This window comes from Pelecanus crispus, chromosome 2 (assembly GCF_030463565.1).
Source record: "Pelecanus crispus isolate bPelCri1 chromosome 2, bPelCri1.pri, whole genome shotgun sequence".
NCBI lineage: Eukaryota > Metazoa > Chordata > Aves > Pelecaniformes > Pelecanidae > Pelecanus > Pelecanus crispus.
The window spans coordinates 97,494,198-97,520,264 of record NC_134644.1 but is presented as its reverse complement, the minus strand read 5'-3'; the positions used below and the strand labels follow the sequence as shown (position 1 = coordinate 97,520,264).

Sequence of the window (26,067 nt, the reverse complement as noted above, 5' to 3'; positions counted from 1 at the left end):
GTTTTTCCATACCCACCCTTAACTGGTATATGCAAAGGTATGCCAACTTTGTAAAACTGTATACCTGCTCTAAATTTCCTTCTCATACTTCTAAAACACAATACAACTTATCTTGCTTTTCTTATTTTTTGTTTATATTTCAATTTTCCTGCTTTCTCCTAGTCGTTGTCTTTGGCAAGATCTGTGAGAAACCGTGGTATTTTAGACTTAGCCAAATTCAGTCTGTGTTAAAACTTCTTGAAACCTGATCTTGTGAGAGTTCTAGTATGAAGGAAAAAAAAAAAAAGAAAAACAGGTTGGCATCCAGAGCCATGGGTGTTTATCTAAACTGAACTTCTGATTCCTCTTGAGGTTTAGTAGTTCACTACTGAATCTGTTTCAGTCCAGTTAATTAGTTACCAACCCCTAAGCCACAGACTTGGAATTAAAGAAAACAAAGCCCCAAGCCTCTGCATAATTTGATGCAAGAAAAAACTTTTGTTAAACTAGGCAGTGCATTTACATCACTATTTCACAGTTTGAAATGCAAACTGATGTACACATGAGCCAATGGCATAGTCATTGATCCTGGATTCATGCCACATGTATTAATGTGACAGTCTCGTGTCCCCCTATAATCTCCCCCACCCCTTTTCTCCGACATTGGTTTCTCCTTTCAGAGGTATGGAAGGGATCTTTTTTTGTATCAGTGGTTTGGCTCTGTGCAATGTAGCTTCCAGGGAGTACAGAATGCCTGGTTTTGATAAGATTTTCTGTTCTTCTGTTTTTAGGACAATGTAGACCAGACTTCGGCTCATGGTCGGCGGGATCTGGTGGAACCAGGTTTCCAAGAACCATCTAACCGCATCTCCCTGAATCACCAAGGTAAGGAACAGTGGGTGGGAATCCAGGCTGCTCAGAGGAATGCAGAGATGGTTTTGCCTCCATGTTGCCATTTCTCCTTCTCATTGGGGTGGGGTGGGGGGGAGAGTTCTGAATGGTTGGGGGCGGAGAACTGAAGAAATTGGGTTTTGTCACAACTGTCCTTTGAGCTATGGATGAAGATGATGAAGAACTTAGAGTGCATCTCAAGCCTTGTAGCCCAAACTGGGATTGCTAGCCTGGGTGGCAGGTATATTCTCCTGTTTTTAGGAAGGCGGAGGAGGGAAGTACTGAAATTGAATTCAACATTTATAATGTTAAAAGTTGCATTTAAAACACCTTTGACTGACGTAAGAAAGGTTCAGGGCTCTGGCTCAACTTTTGCAGTAGAAAAGTATGTTTACTTGCTTTGCATGACAGAAATCAACTCATTCGGGGAAAGAAGTCCTGAACTAGATGTTGTAATGCTGGTGTAATGGTTTAGCTTCTGTAATTCAACAGGACCATACATAAAAAGTTAAAATAAACCTTAAAAGTCTTAATTTGCCAATTTCTGTCTGTTCAGATACCTAAAAAAAAGAGAGTTACTATTATAGCAGGGACTTTTTAGCTCAGCTTTATTTTTTTAGCTTTGAAATAATTAATAATAGAGAGTACTGTCTTAACCAGTGAACACCCTTACCCTCGGGGTTCCTGATGGCTTAATTTGGAACTAAGTCCTTGAAGGTCATCTTCAAATGTTGTTTCTTCAGCGCAACAGCTAATAGTATTGCAGTCAGCACAAGGCTATTGAAACAAAAAAGATCACGAACATGTTACTTAAAATATTTGCCAAATATGACATGCTTAACTTTTCCTTTAAAAATGCAGCTTCTTTTGTTTGCTGAGGGCAGCAAGACTGGAATTTCATGACCTGTAGATCCTCAAGACTATTTAAGTTCCACAGACAAGTCCCAGAATGTAATGAGGACTGTATTTTAATTTACTTCCCTCCCTGTGCCCCAAGACTTCCAGTTTTTTAAGGCTTTGCTTTCAATTGGAGATAACAGGTTGCCATGTAATCCAATCTAAAACTTCTAGTAGCACAGGCAGTGTGTTGTGGCATGCTTGCATGCATACAGCACAGAGCTTATAAATTCTATTTTTCATTCATATATAGAATGGTACTGTTACGTTAATTTCACCTACCTTGGGATGTGCAGCTCCTGGAGCATATCTATATAGGTGACTTCTTCTGAAGCTATTTGTAAATATCACCATTAATCAAGGGATTTTGAGGGGGGGACACATCCTGTGTGGTCTAAGTTCATGCTTTAAAATATGTGTGGCTGCTGCTTATGAAGTCTGAACATTTAGTGAAGAGATAGGTAACGCTGCATTTTCATGACACAAAGCCAGCTTTTCAGCCTGATACTTCCTTTTCAGACCCTTCTTTTCCTCTATCAGTTTTGTAGTACTGCAGAAGGATCCATACAGTGTCACCTGATGTGTGGCTCTGCCTCAGCCACTTTGAGACAAATCTCTGTATGCGAACTGGTCCAAATTTACAAAAGAGCTATCTTTGAGGAGAATGCTTTGCATAGGGGGCACGGGCAGTTTAATGCCTGTTTCTAAAGCAAGACCTGGTTAACGTTTTTCCCAATACTTTCTGAAGTAAAGATCACTTTTGCACCCACAAATTGGAATTTTTTTTTTTCCCTACGTCAGCTGACTGACAGCAATCAAATCCAGTATTTTTAAAATCTTCCTGATTTTGTTGCTGAAGCAGGTATTTCGCACATTATTAATCTTGCCTACCCCCGTGACCATGAAACGCTGTTACGTAAGCGGCGTGGATTAAGACCTGAAACCCAAATGCCCGGTGGTGGCCTCGAATGCTGCGCTGGGCTGTAGCACCTTTGTCATCTTGCAGTGTCAGAGGGAAGCAACGTGCCTTGCAGGTATGATACCTGCTGCTTCAGTATTTTTTTGGAAGTGGAAGTGGCTGTAAGCATAGTGTTATGTCATGTCTTGTGTGTTTGTTCTATCCAGGTGTGAGCGTCTACACTCCTTCGTAGCATATGAAATACACGTTCTTGTCCGATAACTTGAAAGTACAAGTATTTTAAGAGCTGCCACATATTCCAGTAACTGATTAATGAATAACACATAGAAAAATAAAACACGAAGAGCTTCAGAGGGAGTTGTGACATGGTCTGAACTAGCTCTGAGGCAGTCATGTCTTTCTAATACTTTCTATTAAAGCTTTGCTGGCATTGACTTCAATGAAAAACTTAAGAGTAAACCTGTATCCAGAAGTAACTTGCAGGACCATTGCTTGCATTTAACAAGTTAATCTGTTTGGTGGTATGTCTTGATTATGCTGATGATACTTGCAACAGACTATGGCAAGTTTTGCTTCCAGTTATATACAACATTACTTGCTGACTTCAGCTTATACCGACTAGCAGATCTAAAGCTTTTGTTCCTGTGTTTCACAAGACTTTTAAGGAAAACTGATAGGCTTGCAACAAAGCTGGTTTGATATATACTTAATATGAGTGGAAATTGTGGAAGGATTAGAATTGGCTAAAATATTTCATGTGGTAGGTGCTCCCTGCCTTTTTCCCTTTAGTGTGCTGTGCCTTAAATGCTGCAGCTGAACTCTGAGCAACCATACTTACTATGTTATTTTATGTATACACTTCCAATTCATACCTGACCACCTTGCTTGGTGAACGCAGCAGATTTGCCAGTTTCTGTTGAACATTAACTTATAGCCCTTTGCTTTTCACTGGGAGAGCTTTGGTACAAGCACTTGCAATTCTGAAACAGACCCTGCTTTCCACAGCCTATAAAAATGGTGATTAGCTTCCTCCCGGGCATCTGAATCCCTTCAACACAAGACTGAGATATCCCTGCCAACTGTCCCTGCGTGAATAAGCTCTTTCTTGTGAAGGGTATTTCAAGTACATGTTTCCTGCTGAATCACTCTTTTTACACAAGCAGATGCTTTATGACTGTTCAGCTTTTCATTTTAAAAGAATATCTTGTAAAGATTGGGGAGCAGAGAATACCTTTTGTAAAGTGACGAGTCTTTAAAATAGGCAGGTTCAAGTGCAGATGGAATACTGTGTTTTCCTAGAAGTAGTTCAATAACTGCTTATGTGTAGGTATGCTGAAAAAAATCACTTACTTTAACAATAAGTAATTTTATATCCAAGCTATTATTTATTATTCACTTTTCAATGATTCTGCTAGTTGGGCAAATTTTGTGAAGGTACTAAATGCGGAGAGCAGGAACTAGGATTTCTTAACCTCTATTCCCCAAAAGCTACTTCGTAAATTAAATGCAGTAGGAAAGAGTGAGCTTCATCCAGCTGAACAATACTAATATCCACTGATATAAAGGAACAGATATGCTTCAGCTACCTACTGAAAGTTATAGAAAGTTAACAACAGCTAGCCAGGATTTGGCATTTAATAAACAGCAAGTCAAGTATTTCTTGAGCAGTCCTTCCAGAAGCTGTAGTAAAGCCTCTAGGCTTGGAGAAGAAAAGTATCTCTAAACTATGTGGCATTTCCTGAAGAGTTAAGGAAGGAGGTTAAGAAACAATCAAAACAATTATTTACCATCTTTAAAAACACCAAGAGAAAGAGGAAGTGGGAGCATGCTTAGGATGGGACAGGTATTGTTATTCTAATTTTTTTCCTTTCAGGAGTGGAGTGTAGAGATGAAGGACACTGTAGCCTCCTCAGCCACATCTCACTTTGCAAAACATTTAGCACTCACAAATGTTTAACATTTTGCAATGACAGGTTCTCTGCAGTGTGTAGCCTACAGAGTTTGTACCCCATCCAGTAGCAAGGGGCAGAGCTGGGGACCATAGTCATGATTTTAGTCAAAACGCTTGCATTCGCATGTAGATGCTGTTTTGAGGCCTTTTGTAGAGGTGATGGGCTCCAGCACTCCTTCTCCCTGCCCCATCCCAAAGGATGCTCCTGGTTCTCCTCCCTCCCCAAGCACCCTGGCAGTGCAGCCTCTGTTGCTCTTGGCTGAGCGCGCTGCTGTGCGGTGCCACCAAAGTTAACCTTGAATGTGTCTCCATAGCAAGACAAGTCTATCCCATGGATTTCCCTGTGCTGCCTAGGAGTGGCCTTGCTGTATGAAATGTGATAGCAAAATATACCATGCTACAGAAAACCGTAAGCCCAACTGAATTTGTTTACTCTCAGATTTCAGGGGGGTTTAACCTGCCAGCCATGCCACCGCTGTTTCTCGTCTTGCTCTGTACTTCTGGATTTTTCTTTGTTGAGGTGTGTTTCGGAGCTCATTTTTCTGTTTGTTTTTCTAGCAAGCAGCAAATAGTGCCAACACCAGTCCCGGCCGTGAAGTTTATGGGCACTACATTTTATTGGTACATGATGTGTACTTTTTGAGGTTGTGTAGCTACTTCTTATTCAGAATTTTGAAGCCAGGCATAAATAAGATGCATTCTGTCACCTTGACTTTTAGTGGAAGTATTAGACATGCAATTCTGGCACTTTCTGTATGTGTGTACTTATGGGATGATTGTTGGTGTCTGTACAAATGTGTTTTGTCATGGGTCTGTGATGAAAGATTTATCTTCTTTTATTAATGTATTCATATGTGGCCTCCCTCTCCTGAGGTGCTCTTGGCTCTTGTTGGACTTGATGCTTTTTGTTACAGCACTTCACGGATAGACAGAGCTGTCCTTTGCCAACAGCCAGCTCATGCTTTGGTCTTTCTTGGTTGGTCATAGTAGGAAGTCTTGCCTGTAGTGAGATGATGAAAATGCTGTGGTTGCGGATCAGTTGGCATTAGGTTTCCTGCCCATATGTACAGACAACTTGTTCCCACCAGAACTGGAGGGATCCAGGGCAGCTTCCAGCTTGCATTGCACAGCAGCCTGCTCTTGAGGTAGATGCTCTCCTGTACCTCGCTGGCTAGTAACTAATACATTAACTTTTATAGAGATGGTAAATGTCAGTGGTGGTGGAAACTACCCTTCTAGCACACTGCCTGGGTCAAAAAAAATACAAGCCCATGTAAATACGGACAAATTTTGAATGAGTATGGGCTTAGATGAAGTATTACAATGCCTAAGATTTAGCCCAGAGAAATAATCTTCTGTAGCACTCTTTTTCTCCACCACTGCTATTATTACTTGCTTTTAATGTCTTGTCTTTTGTGTCTGCCTCAGGATAGGCACGTGAGTTTGAGGTGATTTTGTTATTTGTTCCGTAGCTGAGGAGGAGCGTGTTTAGTAATGGCGGGTGCTACTTCTCATATGCTTCAGTTGTGGGATCCCACTGGGATGAGTCGGTTATTTGGTGTATCAGAACTAACCCATGTTTTTTGCAGAATCCAGCTGGTACTGAATTGAAAACGTAGAGTGAAAAACAGATAGTCTTGTTTGTATTGCAGAGACAACACCAAAAGCTGCCAGACATTAATGAATACTTCTGTATTGTATAAATGTTGTTGTCATTGTCCAGCCTTAGAAAAAAGCCACCATTAGTGCCAAAAAGATTTACACTGACTACCCTTACGCAGCGAGCGGAGCCCCGGCTTCCTGCCTAGCTCATTACAGTACCTTTGTCTTGTTTTGGAGAAGGCTTCCATTGTACTTGGTGATGAATCTTGTTAGCACAGTTACTAGGAGGGCACCCATAATAGCTGTGTACAAGTTTAACTTCCCTCATTATATTAGTTCCCAAATGCTTGGGCTGACAGAACTCGGGGGGGGGGGGGGGGGGGGGGGAGCGGGGGGAGGGGGAAGATGAAAAGAGAAGACAAAGTAGGTTGGTGTTTAGTACAGATAATTAGATAAATTCAGAGATTTGCAGCAAGCTATAGGCTGACAAAATAGACCAACTGGTTGAGTTTAGCAGGAAGACTGTATATAATAAGGCTGCTAACAAAGACTGAGTGAAATCAGTGAAATGAGAAGAAACAGACCAAAAATGGTTTAAAATGGTGCATGTTCAGAGAAACATATTTGCAGATGACTGATGGATTTTCTTTTATTTTTATTGTGATGTTTTGTTTTGTTTTTTATTTTATTTTTCCTATTTCAACTTTTTAGTATCAGCTTTGCAAATCTTCAGTTTTGGACATTTTTAAATGTGTTCCTCTGAAGCCACCTGATACGAATTAAAAAAGCTTGAATATCTCATAGTTGACAAGCATGTGATTTTAAGCCTGTTTATAATCTCTCAGGATTCAGTGTGTTCTTCGGGTAAAGCTCTCTGACAAGGTAGGATTCAGTGCAGGGAAAGGGCCCTCTGTCTTGGTTGTATAGGGTATAACATGGTTTGCCTTGGGGCTTTTATTTGTCAGAAGTTTTAAGTGGAGATGTAGACAAAAAGAAGAATTTTAAAGTAAGCCTAAAGCAAGAAGTATTACAATATTAAAAATTAATCTTCCCTATTTATGTGACTGTCAAAGTAACTTTTAAGCCTATTTTGTTCTGTGGCCTATGGAAAAATGGTAAATTTATTACCATGTTTGTAATGAACGTCTTGCCGCGTTGGAAGGGAGATGGTTGCATTGGGCGAGCAAGGTGGAGCTGGGCTGGGGAGTTGGTTTCCTTGCTCAAGGTAGCCCATGAGGCACCATACCTGTCCCTCGGGGACTGAAGCTGTAGGGTGTATGGCGTCTGAGAAAGCATGGGGGTTTGGGGTTTTTTTCATACTGAAGATAGAGGGATGTGTTCGTCCATCTTCTCTTTCAAGATTTGTATCTCCAGTTACCACCGGGGGTACATTCACAAGGCATGAATTTAGGGTGATTAGAAGCTCCTTTCTTGTCATTATTGTTAAATTCTTGTCTGAGGCTTTGGGAGGGGAAGGTGTAAATTGGGCATCTGGGCGGTGTGATTCTGTTGCTTCTTTCCAGATCCTTCTCAGAGCAAGAAGGCATTTACCTCCCTCACCTCTCAGTGTTACCTATTGAAGAACAAGTTAGCTTGGTACTAGTATAAGCCTAAAGCGATGACTCTTTAAGAAACCCACCACAAATCAAGTAGGGAGAGGGAGACACTGTGAAATAAATCGTAAAATAAAATGTCCTTTTCAATTTGCTTTTGCCCTTAATATTAAGGGATGTGCGTTTCCTGCTACCACTGAAGCAGAGCTAAGGCTAAGTGTTGGAGCAGTCGTCATTTTGCATCCTTTAGCTAGGTAGTGCAAGGGGTAGCATAGGGACACCTTTCATTCTTGTCTGGGAGCGTGCACTCTTGGGCATCGTGTGGAAAACTAACTTTCTGTGCTGCAGCGACGGCACAAGAACCGGCTGAGTGAGACGGCACGCTCTGGGGGGCGCGGGGAGGGGCGGGGGTGCCACGAGGTAGGTGCCTGAAGGAATTAGTCCCTTACAAGAGCCTGCCCTGTTAGCAGGAGGCAAACGTTCACATCATGGATTTGTTTGCTGTTGGCACGCTTCCCCAGAGGTGTATCAGCTCGGCGGGGTGATGTCATCGGCGGCACAAATACTTTCTGTGCTGGTGCGGCTGCTCCAGTTGTGTCGGGGCGGCTGGCCGCTCGCCGAGCGCCCGTCTGCCGGCAGCCTGATGCAACAGCCTCGCCGGTGACTGCTGGGGAGGAACCGCGCCTTGCGTGGGCCGAGAGGGGCCTCCCGGAGGAAGGCAACCCGGGGGCCCTTCATGGAGGTGACTTTGGGCTTTCCGTTTTTGGGGCTCGAGCTCCTGAGCCCAACGCTTCTGTCGGAAATGGTGCGCTTGGGGAGACTCGGGTACCAGAGGGAGACCAGTGTCTCAGTATCTACTCATGATGAGGTGCTTCTCCCAGGTATCTGAGCTGAGCTCATTTCTTACTCTCTTACGTCTTTTGTGAGCAAATAAGTCCAAAATCCTATGGGTAGTGCGCTCGCTCCTCTGTAAATATATTTACTTAGCAACTTGCGTCATCTCCATCGTTTCTACAAGCAGATCGCTAAAGCAGCCGAGTGCGATACATTCCAGTATTTTTATTTTTTTTTAGTTGCTTTATATACCTATTTATTTACTGCCCAACAGGTATGGGGAGACTTGTGGTCTTGGGTTGTCCTCTGCCTCGTAGGTGGCTTATTTCTTCCATTTGAGTTAATGGTCCATAATTGAGTTTAGTGGTCTGAAATGGCGTCTTCTAATGCAATCAATACAAGTTAGCTGTAAGATCCTGGGATGAGCTCATATGTTTTCTGGCATAACTTTATTGCCTTTATGCTTTCTTTTGTAATCTGCCTAAATTTGTACTGTCAAGATGTTAGGAGAGCAGGAGGATGGAAATGAATACTACCAGCAAGGGCTCTTTTGATAGCTTCTGGATGACATTTTTAACATGACTGAGTTGAATTCTTGCCTGTGCCACTCTGCCATCTTTATGCTTATCCTTGGGTTCTGCATATTCTTCCCCATTAAGGGGCAAGTTTTAAGTGTATTTAGCTTTATGTAAGAAGCTTTTGAACCTTTCAGTGAAGGTGTTATAGCCAAATGTCAAAACATGGCTGTGGGCACTTAAACAGTCTCAGTACTAATGAGCTTTCCAGCTAGGAAAGTTGATTTATTATATAGCCTAGTTTTTAATCATGCCGTAACAGTGGCGGTTGTTCAGTAAAAACAGTGTCTCTGCAGCATCAGAATATTAAGTTCAAATTCTGACACCTTAAGCAAAATCAAATCCTAAATTTCAAAGGCAGGTTGACATGTAAAGGGGAAGGGTATATTTAGACGTGGAAACAATCCATACTCACTGCAGCTATACTGCCTGTTACGAAATACAGCTTAAAAGAATATTGTCGAAAGTGTAAGTATCTCTAATTTTTGAGATAAAAGTACAGTGTCACTATGCAAGGTCAGCTTTAATGGAGAGAGAAGTGCCTTTCGGTATCTGATTACATGGAAAGCTCTAGGGTGCTAGTCTGGTTTCATGACTGTTGTGTTCAAGTCTGAAATAAAGCTATTCTGCTTATTCGGGCATTTAAGAGTGTAACTTATAAATAGATCTGAAATTGATTGCCATTTATCTGCAATGCATGTTGTGTTTGCAATTACTGTGCCGGGGGGGGGGGGGCGCTATTTTCTTTTTTCATTCTGTCTACTTTGGTAAAGTCTGTATCAAGAGTACAGTGTTACTGTATGTCTCCGCTTTCTGAAGGCGATGGGGAAAACCAGACCCCTTTTTCTATGAAACTTACTTCCAAGAGTGTGGTAGCAGTGGTGTGGCAAAGTGGAGGCAGTTGTAATGCCAGAAACTGCGCCCTGAATTCTTGAGATTGGCTGGACTTGAGCTTGGCAAGAAACGTTTTAACAGCCTTACTTCACCAATACGTTTAGCAATTTTGGGACTAGATATAATTCCCCCCCCCGAATGAAATCCATTTAACTCCTTCAGCTAAAGCCGTGAGTTCCTCCTGCTCCTGTTTAAAGCACACTGAACTGATTTGTGTCCTGTCTCTGATCAGCCACGCACCTTTGATCTCTCTTGTGATGGCAGATAATTTCTAATAGCTGACACAATGCAGCCCGCTCGTCTGCAAACAATTCTGAGAGACATGTATTCAATTTTTAGGTTTTTGTTTTCCCCTGACCTTCAAGGTTATATTTTTGGTCTCTATCAAAGTAGTGAGAGGGTGGAGAACAGGCAGTACAGTCTTGGTTTCCTTCCATTGTTTGTCCTAACGAGTGTCCTAACCTTTGGTTTCTGTCTCTTCTTTCCAGTGCCTCAGGTGGAGCAAAATACAACTTAATTTACCTTTTTATGAGCTCCATCCTCTAAGCAGGGCTTTTATCATCTTAGGAATGAATACAGAAATTCACTTTGCTCCTCTTTTAAAAAATAAAAATAACTAAATAAAAAAATAACCAAGCAATACCTAAATCTGCAACATTTCCAGAGGTAAGAAGCAGAACGAGGACAAGGTATGACTCATTTGCAAGGGTGAAATGGGTCATATTTGTGACACAGCAGTTCTCCTGGCAAAGGCTTCTCTGTGCTTTAGGATTCCTTACAATTCAGCAACTTGGTGCCCTCCCTTTTCAGTTGTTAGCTGGGCTTAATTAGAGGAAGAATCATAAATGCTAAACAAAAGTTGGCTTTGTACTTAAAAATTGAATGGATTTTAAAAGTTGGCTGACACTCTTACAGCAAATTTAGGTTAAGCAGTCTGGACAAGTATAGAATTCTTTTAAGGTTTTAGTATCCTTTTCTGCATATTAGAACAATTTTCAGGAGCTTACGTACTAGAAAACCAGGATTATCACATAAAGATGAACACATCTTACAGATGAGAGGAAAATGCCCAATTCAAGTTAGAGCTTAAACATTATCTTTCTTAGAAATGCCTTTTCAAATCTGTTTATAAAAAGAGATTGGTTCTGCCAGATGACTGGGAAGTTGAGGACTGCGGATTTTAAGATTTTTCCAGCATGGAGAACGTATTTCCGTTAGCTGAGACAAACAAGTTGCACTGGAATGTGCTCATGGTCTGTATCAGCAAGTAATAGCTTAACTTAGTTATGTCAAGAAGAATATATACTGTGGTATATCCGAAAAAATGGATGTCACTAAAAATACCTGGCTAATAAATTTCTGTGGTGTTGGGTAAATGTGAAAGTAGCCTTTCTTAGTGGCAGTTGTGTTTATTTAAGTATCAACATGATTTTCTATGTTTAAAAAATTATCACGGGTTCATGACTGAAGTCAGACTTAAGATTGTAAGAAGAGTGTAAAACGGTACAGGGTTTTGAGTACAGCGACATGCTGGTTCTTTCTGTAAGTCCTACATCTCTGCAGAGTGTACTGCCTGTACCCACAGCCAGTCCTCACTGAAAGAAGGCAACTTGAAGGCAACGGGTGACCTCGCGCCGGCTGCCTACTTTACTGATAAGCAGGGTCTTCATGGGGGGGACGGTTCCTTTTTCACTCACTTTGGAAGTTGCGTGGAGTAACAAACCTCTGAAGTCTGCGCTGCAGCGTTGCAGAGAGGCTCATACACTCATACGCAAACGAGCGATTGCAAACTATAGCAGATAACGATGGCAGCAGCAGCCCTGACTCCCATGTGTTGTTAGTTAGCCATCAAATACCTCAGGCAGCTATAAGCTGCTCAGAATAATTGGACCCGAAGTTTTGATGAAACTGGAGGGCAGAAATCGTTGCGGGGCGCTGCTAAGTGTATGTTTCTTCACGCGAGCGCACAGAGGCAGTGATGGGCTCTCCATGCCCACGACCCCTCCAGCAGGAGCTGGGAAATACTTGCTGGGGTTGGCCACTGGGCTGTGCGGAGCTGGGCAAAGAGTTAAGAGGCATTTGTTCAACAAATTAGCTATTACATGGGATGAAACAAATCAGTGTAGTTGTCTACCTACATTTTCCCCATCAGCAAAATGAGGATATTGCTATTGCAAAACTTCTGTCAAGTATGTGGTTGAGATCTGCTTTGTAGTGTGCATGCTATTTGTGAAGATGAAGTCCTGCTTTGTTCACCGTATTAAGCTGAGAGACAGTTCTGAAGAGTTGAAATCAAGACTGAAATGTGAACATACGTGAGATTGTATCCTAATATATAGGGTAAACCATAGACTTACTTTGACATGGTGAGTTGCCTTTCTGTAGATTGACTTGTTTGTATGCAGTATATGACTTGGAACTGGTGAAAGATAATGCAGCTTCTGAGTACTATAAATGTGCTTTGATTGAAGGTGCATAATTCTTGACTCACAGTGGGGAGAGGGTCAGTGAATTAAGCTGAAGGATAGTTGAAGTTTTCTCTGTGTGTCTTTGGGGGTTGAAATCAAAGTTGGGAGCAGTGACCAGCCTTGCAAGTTAAAGCTGGAACATTTAGTACCAAAAAAAAAAAAAAAAATTGGCATTAAATGTAGGATAACGAGATAAGGGAAAACCACTTGAGGCATAAAGCATGGTGAAAAGCCATGGAGTTTCTTTAAGATGGTTTTAATATGTAGCTGAAGTGAAACTATTGAAAGAGATGCAATTAATTTTCATTACTGTAGGAGCCGAGATGTCTACTAATACAGTATTTATGCTTGTGGTAATATCTTTCCACCATTGTGTATCTCTATAAACCTTCTGTTTAAAAAAAACAACCAAACAAAGCAAAACAAAAAAACCTCTCAACCCTCCCTCTGTATGGCAATAGCGCTGAGCTGTTTGGGCCAGGATACGTGTCTCCTGCTGTGTTAGGCTGGTGAAATACAAAACAGAGATCTCTCTTTCTGAAGAGCAAGTTTAGAGATGAATCTGGCAGATTGTTGGCTCCAAGGCAAATTGAGACTATGGGGAGAAATTTGTTGGAGGCGGGGCTGGGGTGAAGCCTCCCTTCTTACAGTGAGGGTGTTTGAGCAAGAGGACTTGGTGGTCAGGGCGCTGATGACTTTGCCCTGAAAAAAGATGTCAAGTAGGCTGTTCTCAGACCATTTACATTCCCCAGGGCCTGGTGTCTCCCAGGGGTTTGGTGGTACAGCTGTGCTGGCACACTTCCTAATGTACTTGTAATAGCAAAAAACCACTTTCTCCAAAGGAAGTTTATTCTGGTTTGACAAGTGAAGTGAAATGCAGCAGTAAAAGCATTCTTAAACACTTACACTGGGCTGGAAATGCAGATATTTTAACAAGAAAAATAGTTGAAATGTGGAGTCATTTCTAGTGAACTGGCTGAGAGCAACCTTTCCTTGTATTTCAGCAAATGTGCAGACCTATACAGAGTGAGGGCAGTGAATTCAAGAGGTTAGCGTTGAATGTTGCGCATGTCTCAGCTCCAGCCTGAAATTAGTCCTTTTGATGTTTGTGCCATACAAACACAGAGGGAGGACTCAGCCCCCTGCCAACAAATCTGACACAGAAGGTATAGCAAAGAAACGCTTTCATACTATCAAGTTAGCTACTTGGTGGTTTCAAATCTGTGAGGTAGAAGAGAAATTTTTAGTGCTGTGGGTTAAATAGCTTTTAAATAGGCTTGGAAGAAACTTAAGGATTAATCTATCCCCAAAACTTTTATAGATATAGTAATATCAGTATAGGTTTGTGATCCCTTTACAATATTTTATACTTGTATTAGGTCCTTGTATATAGATTCAGTTGTCCTGGAAAAATGCTGCTGTTCAGTATACCTCGCTTTATGCACTGACCTGATACAAGCAACGTGAGTGCTTTCCTCGTGTTAATGAATGCCTGCCTGAAAAACATCGGTCAAAATACTTGATGTGTCTCATGCAGGCATCTGGATTACTTCAAGATGCATTTTATTGAGAGCATGTGGGAAGAAGGAGTCTTCTAGTGCATCCTCAGTTTTGGAGGGGCCAACAGAGGGACTAGCTAGCGAGGACAAAATTGAAGGGTGTTGTTGACAGTGGACACTATAGAGGTTAATAAGGTAGAAAAGAGCAGTAAGTGGCTCTCAATGAAATGGTACGCACTGTATTGAAAGAGGAAGATGGTAAGAATCTGAAATATATTTAAATCAAGTACAAAAAGTGTTGCTCTTCACCTAATGCAAGATAACTCTCAAAATTAGTTCACTGGAAGTTGAAAGGAAGCCCATGTGGGATGTCCACTCTGGAGGACTGTTGGGGATGGAGAAAACTTGGAAGCTGGTTCTAGTGCTTTAGGTGGTGCAGAAGCTCTTAGTGTAGGTCTTTCCTGTTCTCAAACCATATGTTGGGGTTTCATCCATTTTACGATTAGAGTTAAGAATGTATAGTTGCATAAACACATCAGAAAAGAGTAACAACCTTCATTTATTTTTTCACTACTAAAACTTTTAAATATTTTTAGATAACTGTACATTCCGATGCTATGGTGCAGCTGCTGTGGCTTGTGCTTTAAGTTGTATATTTGTCAAATAAGGAAACAAACTCTGTGCTTGTTTGTTTCTTTTTCTAGTCAGGTGGTCCTCACGTTCATCTAAGAAAAGATTGAGGAACATCAATGAAAATATGTTGTTCCAAAGGAAATTATTTTGGATTTTGTGAAGAGGAGTAAATTAGCAAAATACAATAATGCAGTGTTGCATTTATTTATGATGCCTGTAGCTTTGGAAAAAATCTTCTTGCAGTGTTAAGACTGCCCCAAAATGAACTGGAATGGTACACTTCTGTAACTTGGATTTCTTACATCATCTATAAAGCAGATATACTAAGTTGGGGCTTGTATTAAGCTCACATAATAAGAAGGGGGAGAAAGATCTGTAGAAAAACAACTCTGTTGTAATTTGACGTCAGTTCTGCACGAAAATTTTTCACCACAGTCCAGCATTGTAACAATAAACCTCAGTCATCACTGTCTTTGAACTTATCTGACTGCGATAAGCAGTACAGTATTTATTTCTGCCTTTATGTAAACACTGTGGTGCAAGTGGTTCATGACAGCACTTCAGTATGGCAAGCTGTGTCATGTGAGGATACTTTAGAAATGCATAATTTCAAAGCAGCTGACATTCTTGCATTGAGGATGAAGAAGATTGCAGCACTTTTTCTTAAAGCCAAGAAGTTTCAAGGGGAAGATCAATCTGAATTTGTTAATTTATTTAAGTCTCTTTGTGCTTATTAAAAAGGACAAGATTCTGTCAAGCTTGTTGTATTTGCAGCTAAAAAAACCAGACTTAAATGGGGCAAACCAGCTAAATAAGGGAATCAAAACATAGTATGAGATGTAGCTAAATTTGGAGTTCTTAACAGCAAGTAGCTGCTTAAGTAATTAAAGTATATAAGGTGCTACTGACCAAAGCAATTAGTATGTAATTTCATTAATGGCATTAGGATTGCAGTAACAATATTTAAGTCTTTCTGTCCAAATCAAGATTGCAGGCAATTTGTGACATGTACAACATGAGGTTGGAAGCAGCGCAGTGTTACGGTGTGTTACAGCACCACTGTCTGAGTGCATTTGTAACTGCGCAAGAACATGTCTTGAACTGGCTGTGTGTCTTCTTCACGTTCCTAATTGGTATACCTTGCTTGCAGGTTCATAGATACACGCACTTGTAAATTTTTATAAGCTTGTATGTTTGTAAGTTTATGCATAAAAAAAGGCTTCATGGGGGCTGCTAATTTTTTGTTTATCTTTGCAATTCAGTTATGAGCTTGCTGCTATTCAACATAGAATTGGTCTTTTTGTGTATGTTTTTGTGGTTTGTCCTTAAGTGGTTGAAAAATCGTGGAGAACTCAGGCACAGTAAAATATTCCAAGTCCTTCTAAAATCTGAAGTGCTGCAGCTGACAGGTTTCTAAACGATGAGGTCTGCAACTCAGAGACTAGTGGATGATGTACCCGGCGACTGCAGTTAGGTAGCTTCTATCCTCAGTAATAACCATAAGTATTCTTCAGAAGATGACAGAGAATTTTAGAGACTGGGTAGAAAAAAATACGCATCAGAGAGTGAATCTGGAATAGACTAAAGTCCGAATACAGGTCACCTGCAAGGCTAAGGTAGCATTGCTGAAGAATCATTCAGTCACATAACTAAAACGGTGGAAGCTTGCTGCTGGGACACCAGTGGGTGTTCCTACCACGGTGGCTAACCTGGAGTTGCTGATGTTGTTAAAAAACCGTCTAGAGAAGTCCTTCAGAGCGTTAAGGCTTTACAGCGACAGTTTTGGCCTACCTCAAGCTCTGTCCTGTTCACGCGTTGCCTCTTTCTAGGTCTATAAATACGTGGGCATGCTTTTGGCGGAGAAACCAGTCTTCTCTGCTTTTTTGGGCTGTATTTCAGATGTGAAATGGAGCGAGGCGAGCACGTTGTCTAACCTCTTGCAAACACTGAACCTGCGCCCACAGGTTTTTGGGATGTCTTTCCTAGGAGGAGTGGTGGGGCTGATTTCGGGAGGCACAGCGCAGGATGTTGGGCCCCTGCAAGCTCCTTTGAGTGTACCGACGACACCCTTGTCGCGTGGGGTGAAGGAAACGGAGATTGCCTCGTAAGAAGCGATGGTCTGTTGACCTTGTTTACCCTTGGGGGAAAATGTCTTGTGTCTTGCTTCCAGCGTTGTTTTGTGGGCATGCAAGGAGATGAGCCTAGGTGGGGGCTTCAGGGTCCCTACCCACTGCCTGGTGAAAACTGACCAGGTGGAGAAGAGCAGCAGGCTGGCTTCCCAAAATCATGGGGCACCCTGAGTACCCGAACCGGGAATGCACACACCTTGTAAAATGGAGCATGTGGGTCCCATAAGGGAAAGAGGTGTAATTGGCCAGTTGGGTTTGACTCGCGTCAAGCCGTGATGAATCTTGTGCATTGCACACTTGTGGCTTTCGCTTTTGGGTGAACCCAACCTGACTTATTTTAACCGGTGCAGCTTGCCTGTGGGATGTTAAATGGCAAAGGACCACATTTCGAGTAGCTGATTTAAAAAAGGAAACTTGATTTGGTGAGTCTAGAAGAACTACATTTCCGTTTTTCGTAGACCTAGACAAATTTAGGCCGACGTTACTGCTCTTTATTGAAGATTTGTATGGTAAATTCAGATTACTTTTTCTTTTGTATCGTTGTTGGTCTCAGGTGATTGACTGTAATGGTTTGTCTTTTTTTTTTTTTTTTGTGTTCTTATTTGGTTGTTGGTTTGGGGTTGGGGGGGTATTTTTTGGTGGGTTTTTTTTTTTTTTAAAGGTTGGCTAACAGGAGCTCTTGGGGTCAGCATAGTCACGGTGGAGGGAAGTATCATGGAGCTCTTACAAACGACTGGTTTCTGCATCAGTGGTGTGGGGTACGGATGCCTTCAGCAGTGGCTCCACACCACCATTTGGGATGCGACTGCAGCAATATGCTCTGCCATCTGGGGATCTGTGCGGCAGGACTGTGGCATTCCCCTCTCACGCAGCAGAGGTTGGTGCTTCGTTACAGCAGTAATTCCTCACAAATTATTCGCTCTTTGCTGGCAGGGCCAAGGGAGAGTTCCTTGTTCCGCACCCAGAAGGACTACTTGATTTTCTGACACAACGTCTAGGCTTGTGGGAAGGGAGAGCCTAAAATAGACAGCCGACTCAAGGACAAAGTATCTGTGTGCAGACGAAATTAAATGCATGCCCCAAAACATTGTTCCCTTAGTAAGGCAAAGAAATGTAGTGAAAGCTTATATCGACGTGCTGCCAAGGCAATAAGAGGACATTTGATGGCAGCTGCCTTCATCTGTGAAGCAAAGCTAAGGTAGGCAAGCTTGCTCTTTGTTATTTGTCAGGTGCTGGGTTTGAAAGTCCCAAGTTGGGGGCTCTTAGGGGGCTTTTTTGTTGCAGTGTTGCAATTCCAAACAACTCTTCTTCAGTTTAGTCTTGTGTAGATAATTTACCAAAATGACAATTGGAGTTAATACTAAACTATTAAAGCAACTGGTAAAAGAAGCCAAAATTACCCCGGTGGTAAAGCATTTTACCTTTTCATATGACTTTGGTTCTGTTAACTAAACTCTGATTAGAAGTACCTTAAATATGAAATACTCCTATTGTCTGCTTTGTAAGTACATGGGTCACAGCTAGGTAACTATTATGTGCTGAAAATGCAATCTTTAATTAACTTGGAGGAATAGCTGATTCATTAATTGCCATGTGCAACTTTTGGAACTTGTATTATATCCTCTTAAATATGCTTTCTAAGCCAGCAGTAAAGCTGTTCAAAGCAAATTTTAAAACTCATGGTTTAAAGTTACTAGGATTAAAGGTTAGCCTGGGTATCAAGCGATGATGTACACACCTAATTTCATAATAATAATGTTTCAGCATCAGCTCTGAGGACCCATCGCTTCCTGAAGAGAAACCCTAACAGGGTTTTTGGGTTAATCCAACCACTTTTCACTCGAAAGGCTTTTTTTAAGTTGTTGCGGAGTGGCTTTGAAATGAAACCCCCGATGCAGGAAGCCTGGGGTTTGCTGGCTGCCAGGCAGGGACTTCCCCGAGCAGGCAGGCGATGCTCTCGCCGAGCGGCCGCCGGCACCGGTGCCGGAGCAGGCAGGGCATTACAGGCTTTGGCTGGAGCTGCGCAGCAGCACGTTAGGAGGGTACCCACGATGTTTCCTGGAGCGGGGATAAAGCTTGGGCTTTTTTGGCAGGACGGGAGGGACTAAACCATGCAGTGGTACTTACATCGATTTTTAAGGATTGTTCAACTGGGATTATTTGGCTGGGTATTGCGGTGTTTCATCAGGGAGGGAGAAAACAGATTCCCTAAAGGAAAGTAATACATGCTTTGACTGTGTTTTTGACTTTGCCTTTAATAGCTTTAGACGTGTAAGGCATATGGTAGCTCTTCTCATCTGTCTGAATTTTTAACTCCTTTTTGAACTCTGACTTGTCTATTAGTGTTGTTTATTTGTGTATAACAAATAAATTTGATTTATTTGCTCCCTCATTATTTATTTTGTTACCCTGCTGACACGGGCAATAAGAAAAAGATATCTAAGTAAAACTTTAGAGAAGCATTGTGAGTAGAAATATGTATATAGAAAATGGTAGAATAAATTTTGAAAGATAATAATTTTCATTCATATAAGCATAAGGAAAACACACTATATTTTAAAGCTTTTTATTCAGTTTCCTCAATGTAAAAATATGTAATCTTAATAAATAGGCAACTAAACCTGACCTTTGCTGTGTCAAATTGCAGCTCTCACTGATACAGGATATCCTCTTAAAGCCAGTCCCCTGTAAATAGGACTGTCTAATACAAGATGCAGTCTGCCAAGCATTTACCATGTGGCCAGCGGACAGTATTTCAATTCACCCATCCATTGCCATCCAACATTGTGCTTCCTGAGCTCTGACTTTGAAGTATCTTAATGGCTCAGTAGGTTAACATGGTTTTCCCCATTATCTGGAAAGCTTAAGTGGATTTTCTGTTTGGTTTGTGTGGGCTCCACAGGCTAGGAGCCATTCTGCTGCCCAGGTGTTACCCTGAACATGTCCTCTGGAAGGATGGGTGACGGTCTTTCTGTAGTCATCATTTTGGGATATATTGCCTTATTCCTTCCCGGTTTTGCTATAGAGTTGACACGCCAAGACTGAGGCATCCAATTAACCTTACCAGGAAGATAAGACTTGAGTAGAGAATCCATGGGTTGGTCAGTCTGTCTGTGTCTCATGCATTCACTCATGCTCACTCTCTTTTTCTTTTCTTTTTTTTTCCTGAGTAAGGAAAGGGCCACAATAAGGCTGTAGATGCACAACTATTGCTTGCATGATTAGACTTAAGCTAAAGGTTTCCCCCCATTTGTGTCTCCTTTTGGGTCAGGAAAATCAGTCTGGCCTGCTCACCCTGTGGTGTATCAAGTCCTTCACCAATGCAACTGCTTCATCCTTCTCGAGGGTTTTTTGAGGATTAGTCTCTTCCAACCCCAGGTTTGGCCTTGGAAAGAAGACTGCATTCTGCCTGCTGTGGTGCTACTTGTTATTTTCTATCCTCTGGGTAACTGAGGCAGTTTTCTCTTTTTTTTTTTTTTTTAATTGTTTTTATAATTGCACCTGAACAAATGCTGTTCTTTTAAGGTCTTTGTCTTTTTCTTAAACTAATGAACCAGATGCAGGTGACATGAGAAAATGGTATAGGGAAACCACTGAACCTAATGTTCATAAAGAAAGCTGCAGATGTTACCAGTTTCTTGAAAACAAATCTTATGACTGGATTTTGTAATCATCCCAGGAATGACAATTTCCCAGAGGTCTGCTTAGCCTCGGATTCTGCTTTAAGTGATCTGTTGTCGTGGTTTAACCCCAGCTGGCCGCTAAGCACCACCCAGCTGCTCGTTCACTACCCCTGGTGGGATGAGGGAGAGAATTGGAAGGGCAAAAGTGAGGAAACTTGTGGGTTGAGATAAAGACAGTTTAATAGGTAAAGCAAAAGCCACGCATGGAAGCAAAGCAAAACAAGGAATTCATTCACTACTTCCTATTGGCAGGCAGGTGTTCAGCCATCTCCAGGAAAGCAGGGCTCCATCACGGGTAACAGTTACTTGGGAAGACAAATGCCATCACTCCAAATGTCCCCCTTCCTTCCTCTTCCCCCAGCTTTATATGCTCAGCATGATGTCACATGGCATGGAATATCCCTTTGGTCAGTTGGGGTCAGCTGTCCCAGCTGTGTCTCCTCCCAACTTCTTGCGCACCCCCAGCCTGCTCACTGGTGGGGTGGGGTGAGGAGCAGAGAATGCCTTGACTCTGTGTAAGCACTGCTCAGCAATAACAAAAACATCCCTGAATTATCAACAGTGTTTCCAGCACAGATCCAAAACATAGCCCCATACTAGTTACTGTGAAGAAAATTAACTCTATCCCAGCCAAAACCATCACATCTGTTTACTCGGTGTTTACTCTACAGCATTGTTTCTGCAAACAGTGGCCTGTAAAGAGGGATTTGAAAGGCTGGCAGTTGCTGGTAATTGCTGTTATCAGGAGCTCTGCCATCAGCGATGGCTGGACAAGGGTGTGTGGTGTGCTCACTCAGCAGGAGCAGGTCAGTCCCACTGTCTGTGCAGTCACACGGGATCAGCTGGTGTCCTCTTTGACTTTGTGTTCAAACTTTGACCTGATGCTTCTTTTAGGAATCTGTGCTTTTTTTCCTACTGTGTGTTTGTGGTTTGTTTTTTTTTTTTTTTAAGGTGCAAATTTTCTACTAGAAAATGGGTATCAGGAAGATTGAATCCCAACTCTGTGTTCTCCAAATGGGTTGTGGGGATCTGGAAAGGGGACTGGCCATAACTTACGTATCTTATCTCTTATAATTGTAATAAGGCTGCTATGTATATGCATAATCGGCATGCTAGACATTTTAGATGTTTTCCTTAAGTTTCAAACCCATCTTTCATAGCAATGCCATCAGCGCTTCAACACCTGTGCCTTAGAGTCAAGCAAGGGCTCAGTGGTGGTGGTGGTGATACCCATGGCCAGCAATCGTCTGTCGAAGTGACCAATGTCCGTCCACTCCACAAAAGGGCCAACGTGACTCTTTACGGTTCTGTTAGAAATGGGAATATGCACGCTGGGAGGTGCTTCTGAATGTTGTCTGTGAATAATGGCAGCCTCATCGAAGGGCAAAACAGTTAAAATCTTCGTCAAGAGATGCGCTTTAGTTTGTCTCTGGAATTAAACAAACCAACCCCTCCTTGTCCATTCCCACCCCCACAAATACCTAGCTTTCATCATCTTTATGATGTCTAGTTGTTAGGTGTGCAAACCGGGCAAGAGCTGAATTTTTCATTTTCATTTTTTAGCCCTCCATTTTTTTTCCCATCAGAATTCCTGAAACTTGTTTTTATGTGATAGACTAGCCTGAGGGTACAACTTCACTCCTTCCTGCTGTAGGGCACTTAATAGCCAGTTGCTCCTGTTACTTGTTAACGCTTTGATTTTTTTTGACCAACACCTTTCATATGTAGCTTATTCCTATAGCTGTTACCTAGCAACATTAATTTTGTTCAATTTAGATTGTGTCTTCTATTTCAAGAAATTTATAAGGCTTGTGTTAAGAACGTTACTGGAGTCCAACCATGAACCTTTAGTAAAGAGGTGTTTGTAAAGTGAATTCTCTCCATCACCTGTAATTAATATACATTCGGTGTTAGACTTCCCAGCCTTGTTGGCAGAAATGGGAATCAATGCATGTGGGATTTAAAAATTACCTGGAGAATACTGGAGCAGTTACAAGTCCCCTGTTGACTTCTCTGCATGGCATTTCAGTGCACTTCAAGGAGCGTAGCTGCCTATCTCAATTTGATGCTCTTTTACCGACCGGTATCTCTGCTTCTTGCCCTTCTTTCCATGGCATGGTCCATTTAGCATTTTGGAAGCTGCTCATGCACTGATGTAACATTTTTTAGGCCAGCAACCATAGTTACAGTACAACATAGAGGATTATACTTAAGCTGATGACCATTATGAAGTCAAGTAAAGGACTCTTCAGTGCAGAGTTCCATAAGGGCACTCAAAGGGTGCATGAAGTTCTGCAGTTTTGGGGTTCAGGTTTGTGCTTTTTAATTCAGACTGTGACCCCTCTGGACTTGGTGATGTCTTCAGGAGAGACAAAGGGGTTTGTGTCTTCTGCCTTCACTTTAAAGCAACAAAAACCCTCCAGCCTTCTAATATTCAACAAAGGCAATCTTTTGATACTTTTATAATTGGGTCCAGCGGCGGACCTGGAGAGCAGTGTGAACACATAGGGTTTGCAAATGTTTTTTATATTGTTGTTTCATTTCTTGTGCAAAACTACTGTCTGTATGTAGTTTTTAAAAATTAAGGAGGGGAGAGATTGCATAGAATTGGAGCTGGTATTGGGAGCTGGAGGGTGTCATTCAGCTGCAGCGTCGCTGTAGGGGTCATGGTGGTTTTTTTTAAAGGATGTTGTAAGAAATCTGCTTGGTATCATGCACCTTCTGTTGCGTGCGTCTCCCAGAGGTGTAGTAGCTGCCAAGTCCTAAATGCATGCAGCCGTAGGGGGCCTGTAGGTAACTCTTTCAGTGTACAAGAAAAGCAAGCTCGGATAGGCAACTGGTGCCTGTGGCATTAGTGGAAGCTGAAACAGGTTATGGAGGGAGGCGAGACTTTTGTGTAAACATAGCATATGTAGTTACAAATTCAGAGGGAGAAGGGAACAGAGGAATATGAGTGTTATCTAGAGTGGACTATTTTGTGCGTTGTTACAACTATGTGTTGTCAGCAACGGTATATTTTCAAAAAGTGTTAGTGGTTGGAATTTCTGAAAAATCCTATCAAGACAGCATTTGGATGTGGCACTGGAGGGATATGCTGTAGGGCTCTTGTGCAAAGGATCCCCTTAAAAAGGGTTTATCTTGTAAAAGGAGTTTATACACATATCTCACTCTGGTAATACTTACCTGGGTGGCTATTTCTGATCATAAAACATGAGATTTCCACGATAACAAAAAACTTGCAAAACACACTTGTATCAGCAATATGAATCAGAATAACTTACATGTGATTTTAGGAAATTAGAAATGGGATGTATCCTCAAGGTAGATACCATAATATTTTAAATGTCTTTTCCTTTTTAAATTCTGGTTCAGTCCTTCTGTTCATTTTAATGTAAATGTTTTTTTTTTCCTGTATTACCTATTGTTTACATAGTGTTTCACTGGATCACCAGTGCGGGATGCTGGGGTATGTGCAATTCTACGTTCCTTTTCTTTTGCTGTTTCCATCTGTCTCCTTGAGGGTTTGTTAATGTGTGCAGGAGGGCCAGCTAACCACTTCGATATCATCCTCTACTGAGCTAAACCTGAGTGAAATCTTACATTAGTCGTATCTTAGCTTTGTCAAGCAGGATCTTGAACATGCTGCACTGAAACTCATTTTGGGGAACTGATTGCTGGAGTGAGGCTGTCAAATAGAAATAGGTGATCAATCAACAGCTGCCTTACTGTAATATTGAACACTTTATATACATGCTGTTAGGCTTCATATAGTATCAGACTTCCATGGTGACGGAAAAGTGGTATAGCATTTTTATAAATCTTCTGCTGAATTCTTAGTAGCACTCGCATCCATCTTGTCTGTGAATTGGAATGAGGGATGATGCTGGAGAATTCTGAAATGAACAAACAAGAAGGATATTATGTATGCATGTGTACAGTTTTTAAAAGCCTCTTAAATCACAGATCACTTAAGTTTCATGATGTTTTTCATAGTATTTGCTATAAACTGCAGGCCATGTGTAAAAGGGAAGGGTGTTTGCTAGGCTGCCATTTAGAGACATGAAATGCAACCTGGTCTGTGGTCCAAAGCCAGGATCCTTTCCATGTTCAGCTTTTTTTCAGTAAACAGAATTTCTGCAGTGCAGTGAGCCCCTTGACAGCTGTGGAAATACCTGCTTTCTTTGGGAGGCTGGCACAGATGAAGCTGAGCAGGGCTCATTTCAGCTTCAGAATAAGCAGGATCCTGCTTAGTCCTGTTAGCTGAGCTTGACACTTCAAGGCCAACAACCACCAAAATAAGTAAATAAATTAGGATCTAGGGGATAGAGAAGGGCTAGAAGCAGAGGGACAAGTGGAACATGGTTAAACACAGGTTAAAGTTTGCTCAGGCTTAATTTAGGGATTATCATCCCTCCTGTGGTGTGCTCAAAAATGTTCAAATGGTATTCAGAGTGCTTTCATTTTTATGGAACATGATAGCTTAGCTCACTAGCTCAGTAGAGGTTTTTATGACAAAGTTTTCTTCTTTCCTTGAATTGAACTTTACAATTTTTTCTTGTAATTGAAATCATGGTTTACTTTACCAAAAATATTACTTGCAACATCCAGTGGAGCTGGTTTGTGAACAAAGCCAAAGTTTAACAAATTGTGGGCAAAGCAGCAAATGAAGTTCAAACAGCTGCCAGCGTGTGCACTTTGGTTCTAGTTTGGGAAAGAACATTTCTTGCAGACGTACCAAGTATTTTCTTATGGTATAAGAAGTTTACAAAACTGCCAGTACCCCATCCACCAGCAGAAGTATGTGAGAGCTAGGTTTTGCCAGTGTTTTTCTTTAAAAATTACTTTTAAAAGCAAAAGGCTGCTTGCATGTTTGTGCATGGAAGTGATAAGCTAGCCTCTATGCAGTTCAATTGAGAGAGAAAAAAACAGACTTCGAATATCCACTTTCATACTCCTTGATCTTACGGCAGAATTCGAAGCACGTTAAGGAAAATAGCCTTTAGTATCACTGGAAGCGTATGCCTGCAAGATACCTGGAGAGCTGGAGGCTCCTCAGCTACCTGCAGCTCTGCCTGCTATAACCTACAAAGGTGATTCTTCCAGGTCAGTCGCAAAATTTGCGTGTGCATACTTACAGGACCAGCATGATGCCATAGTGGCTCCAAGCCCAGTGATTTGCAGATTTTGCTGTTAACTAGCAAGCCTCCTGAAAATCAGTTTGTCACCTTTTTTTTTTTTTTCTCCATGTAGGATGATCTTGATAGAGACTGGATCTTGCTGTTTGGTAGAGAAAGATACTTTAAGGATTTCACTGTATATGAAATTTTGTTTTGAGTAGTATACCTGCAGATGGTTAAAGTGGCTTAGAAATCCCATGGATGACTTGTTTGATTTTTATTTAGTTAAGCTCTGTAGAGAGCCATCACAAGTAACATACGGGATTACTTGGCAGGCTGAGACATCTGCTGGCACTTCCGAGGTAGGCTGCAGCAGTGAGGTTTCCTATTGCAACATACTGAAATCTCTCCAAAACATAATGGCATTTAGTAGTAAATGCTAT

The 26,067-nt window shown here is 41.7% G+C and overlaps 1 protein-coding gene across 1 annotated transcript in view; it reads left to right on the top strand.

The window, feature by feature from the left end:
- GRB10 (growth factor receptor bound protein 10) overlaps nt 1–26,067 on the top strand; it is a 108,014-nt gene that overhangs the window by 23,675 nt on the left and 58,272 nt on the right. The window contains exon 2 of the mRNA XM_075705456.1: nt 771–864. Within this exon, the coding sequence (XP_075561571.1) occupies nt 771–864 (94 nt within the window). The remainder of the gene's footprint in view (nt 1–770; nt 865–26,067) is intronic.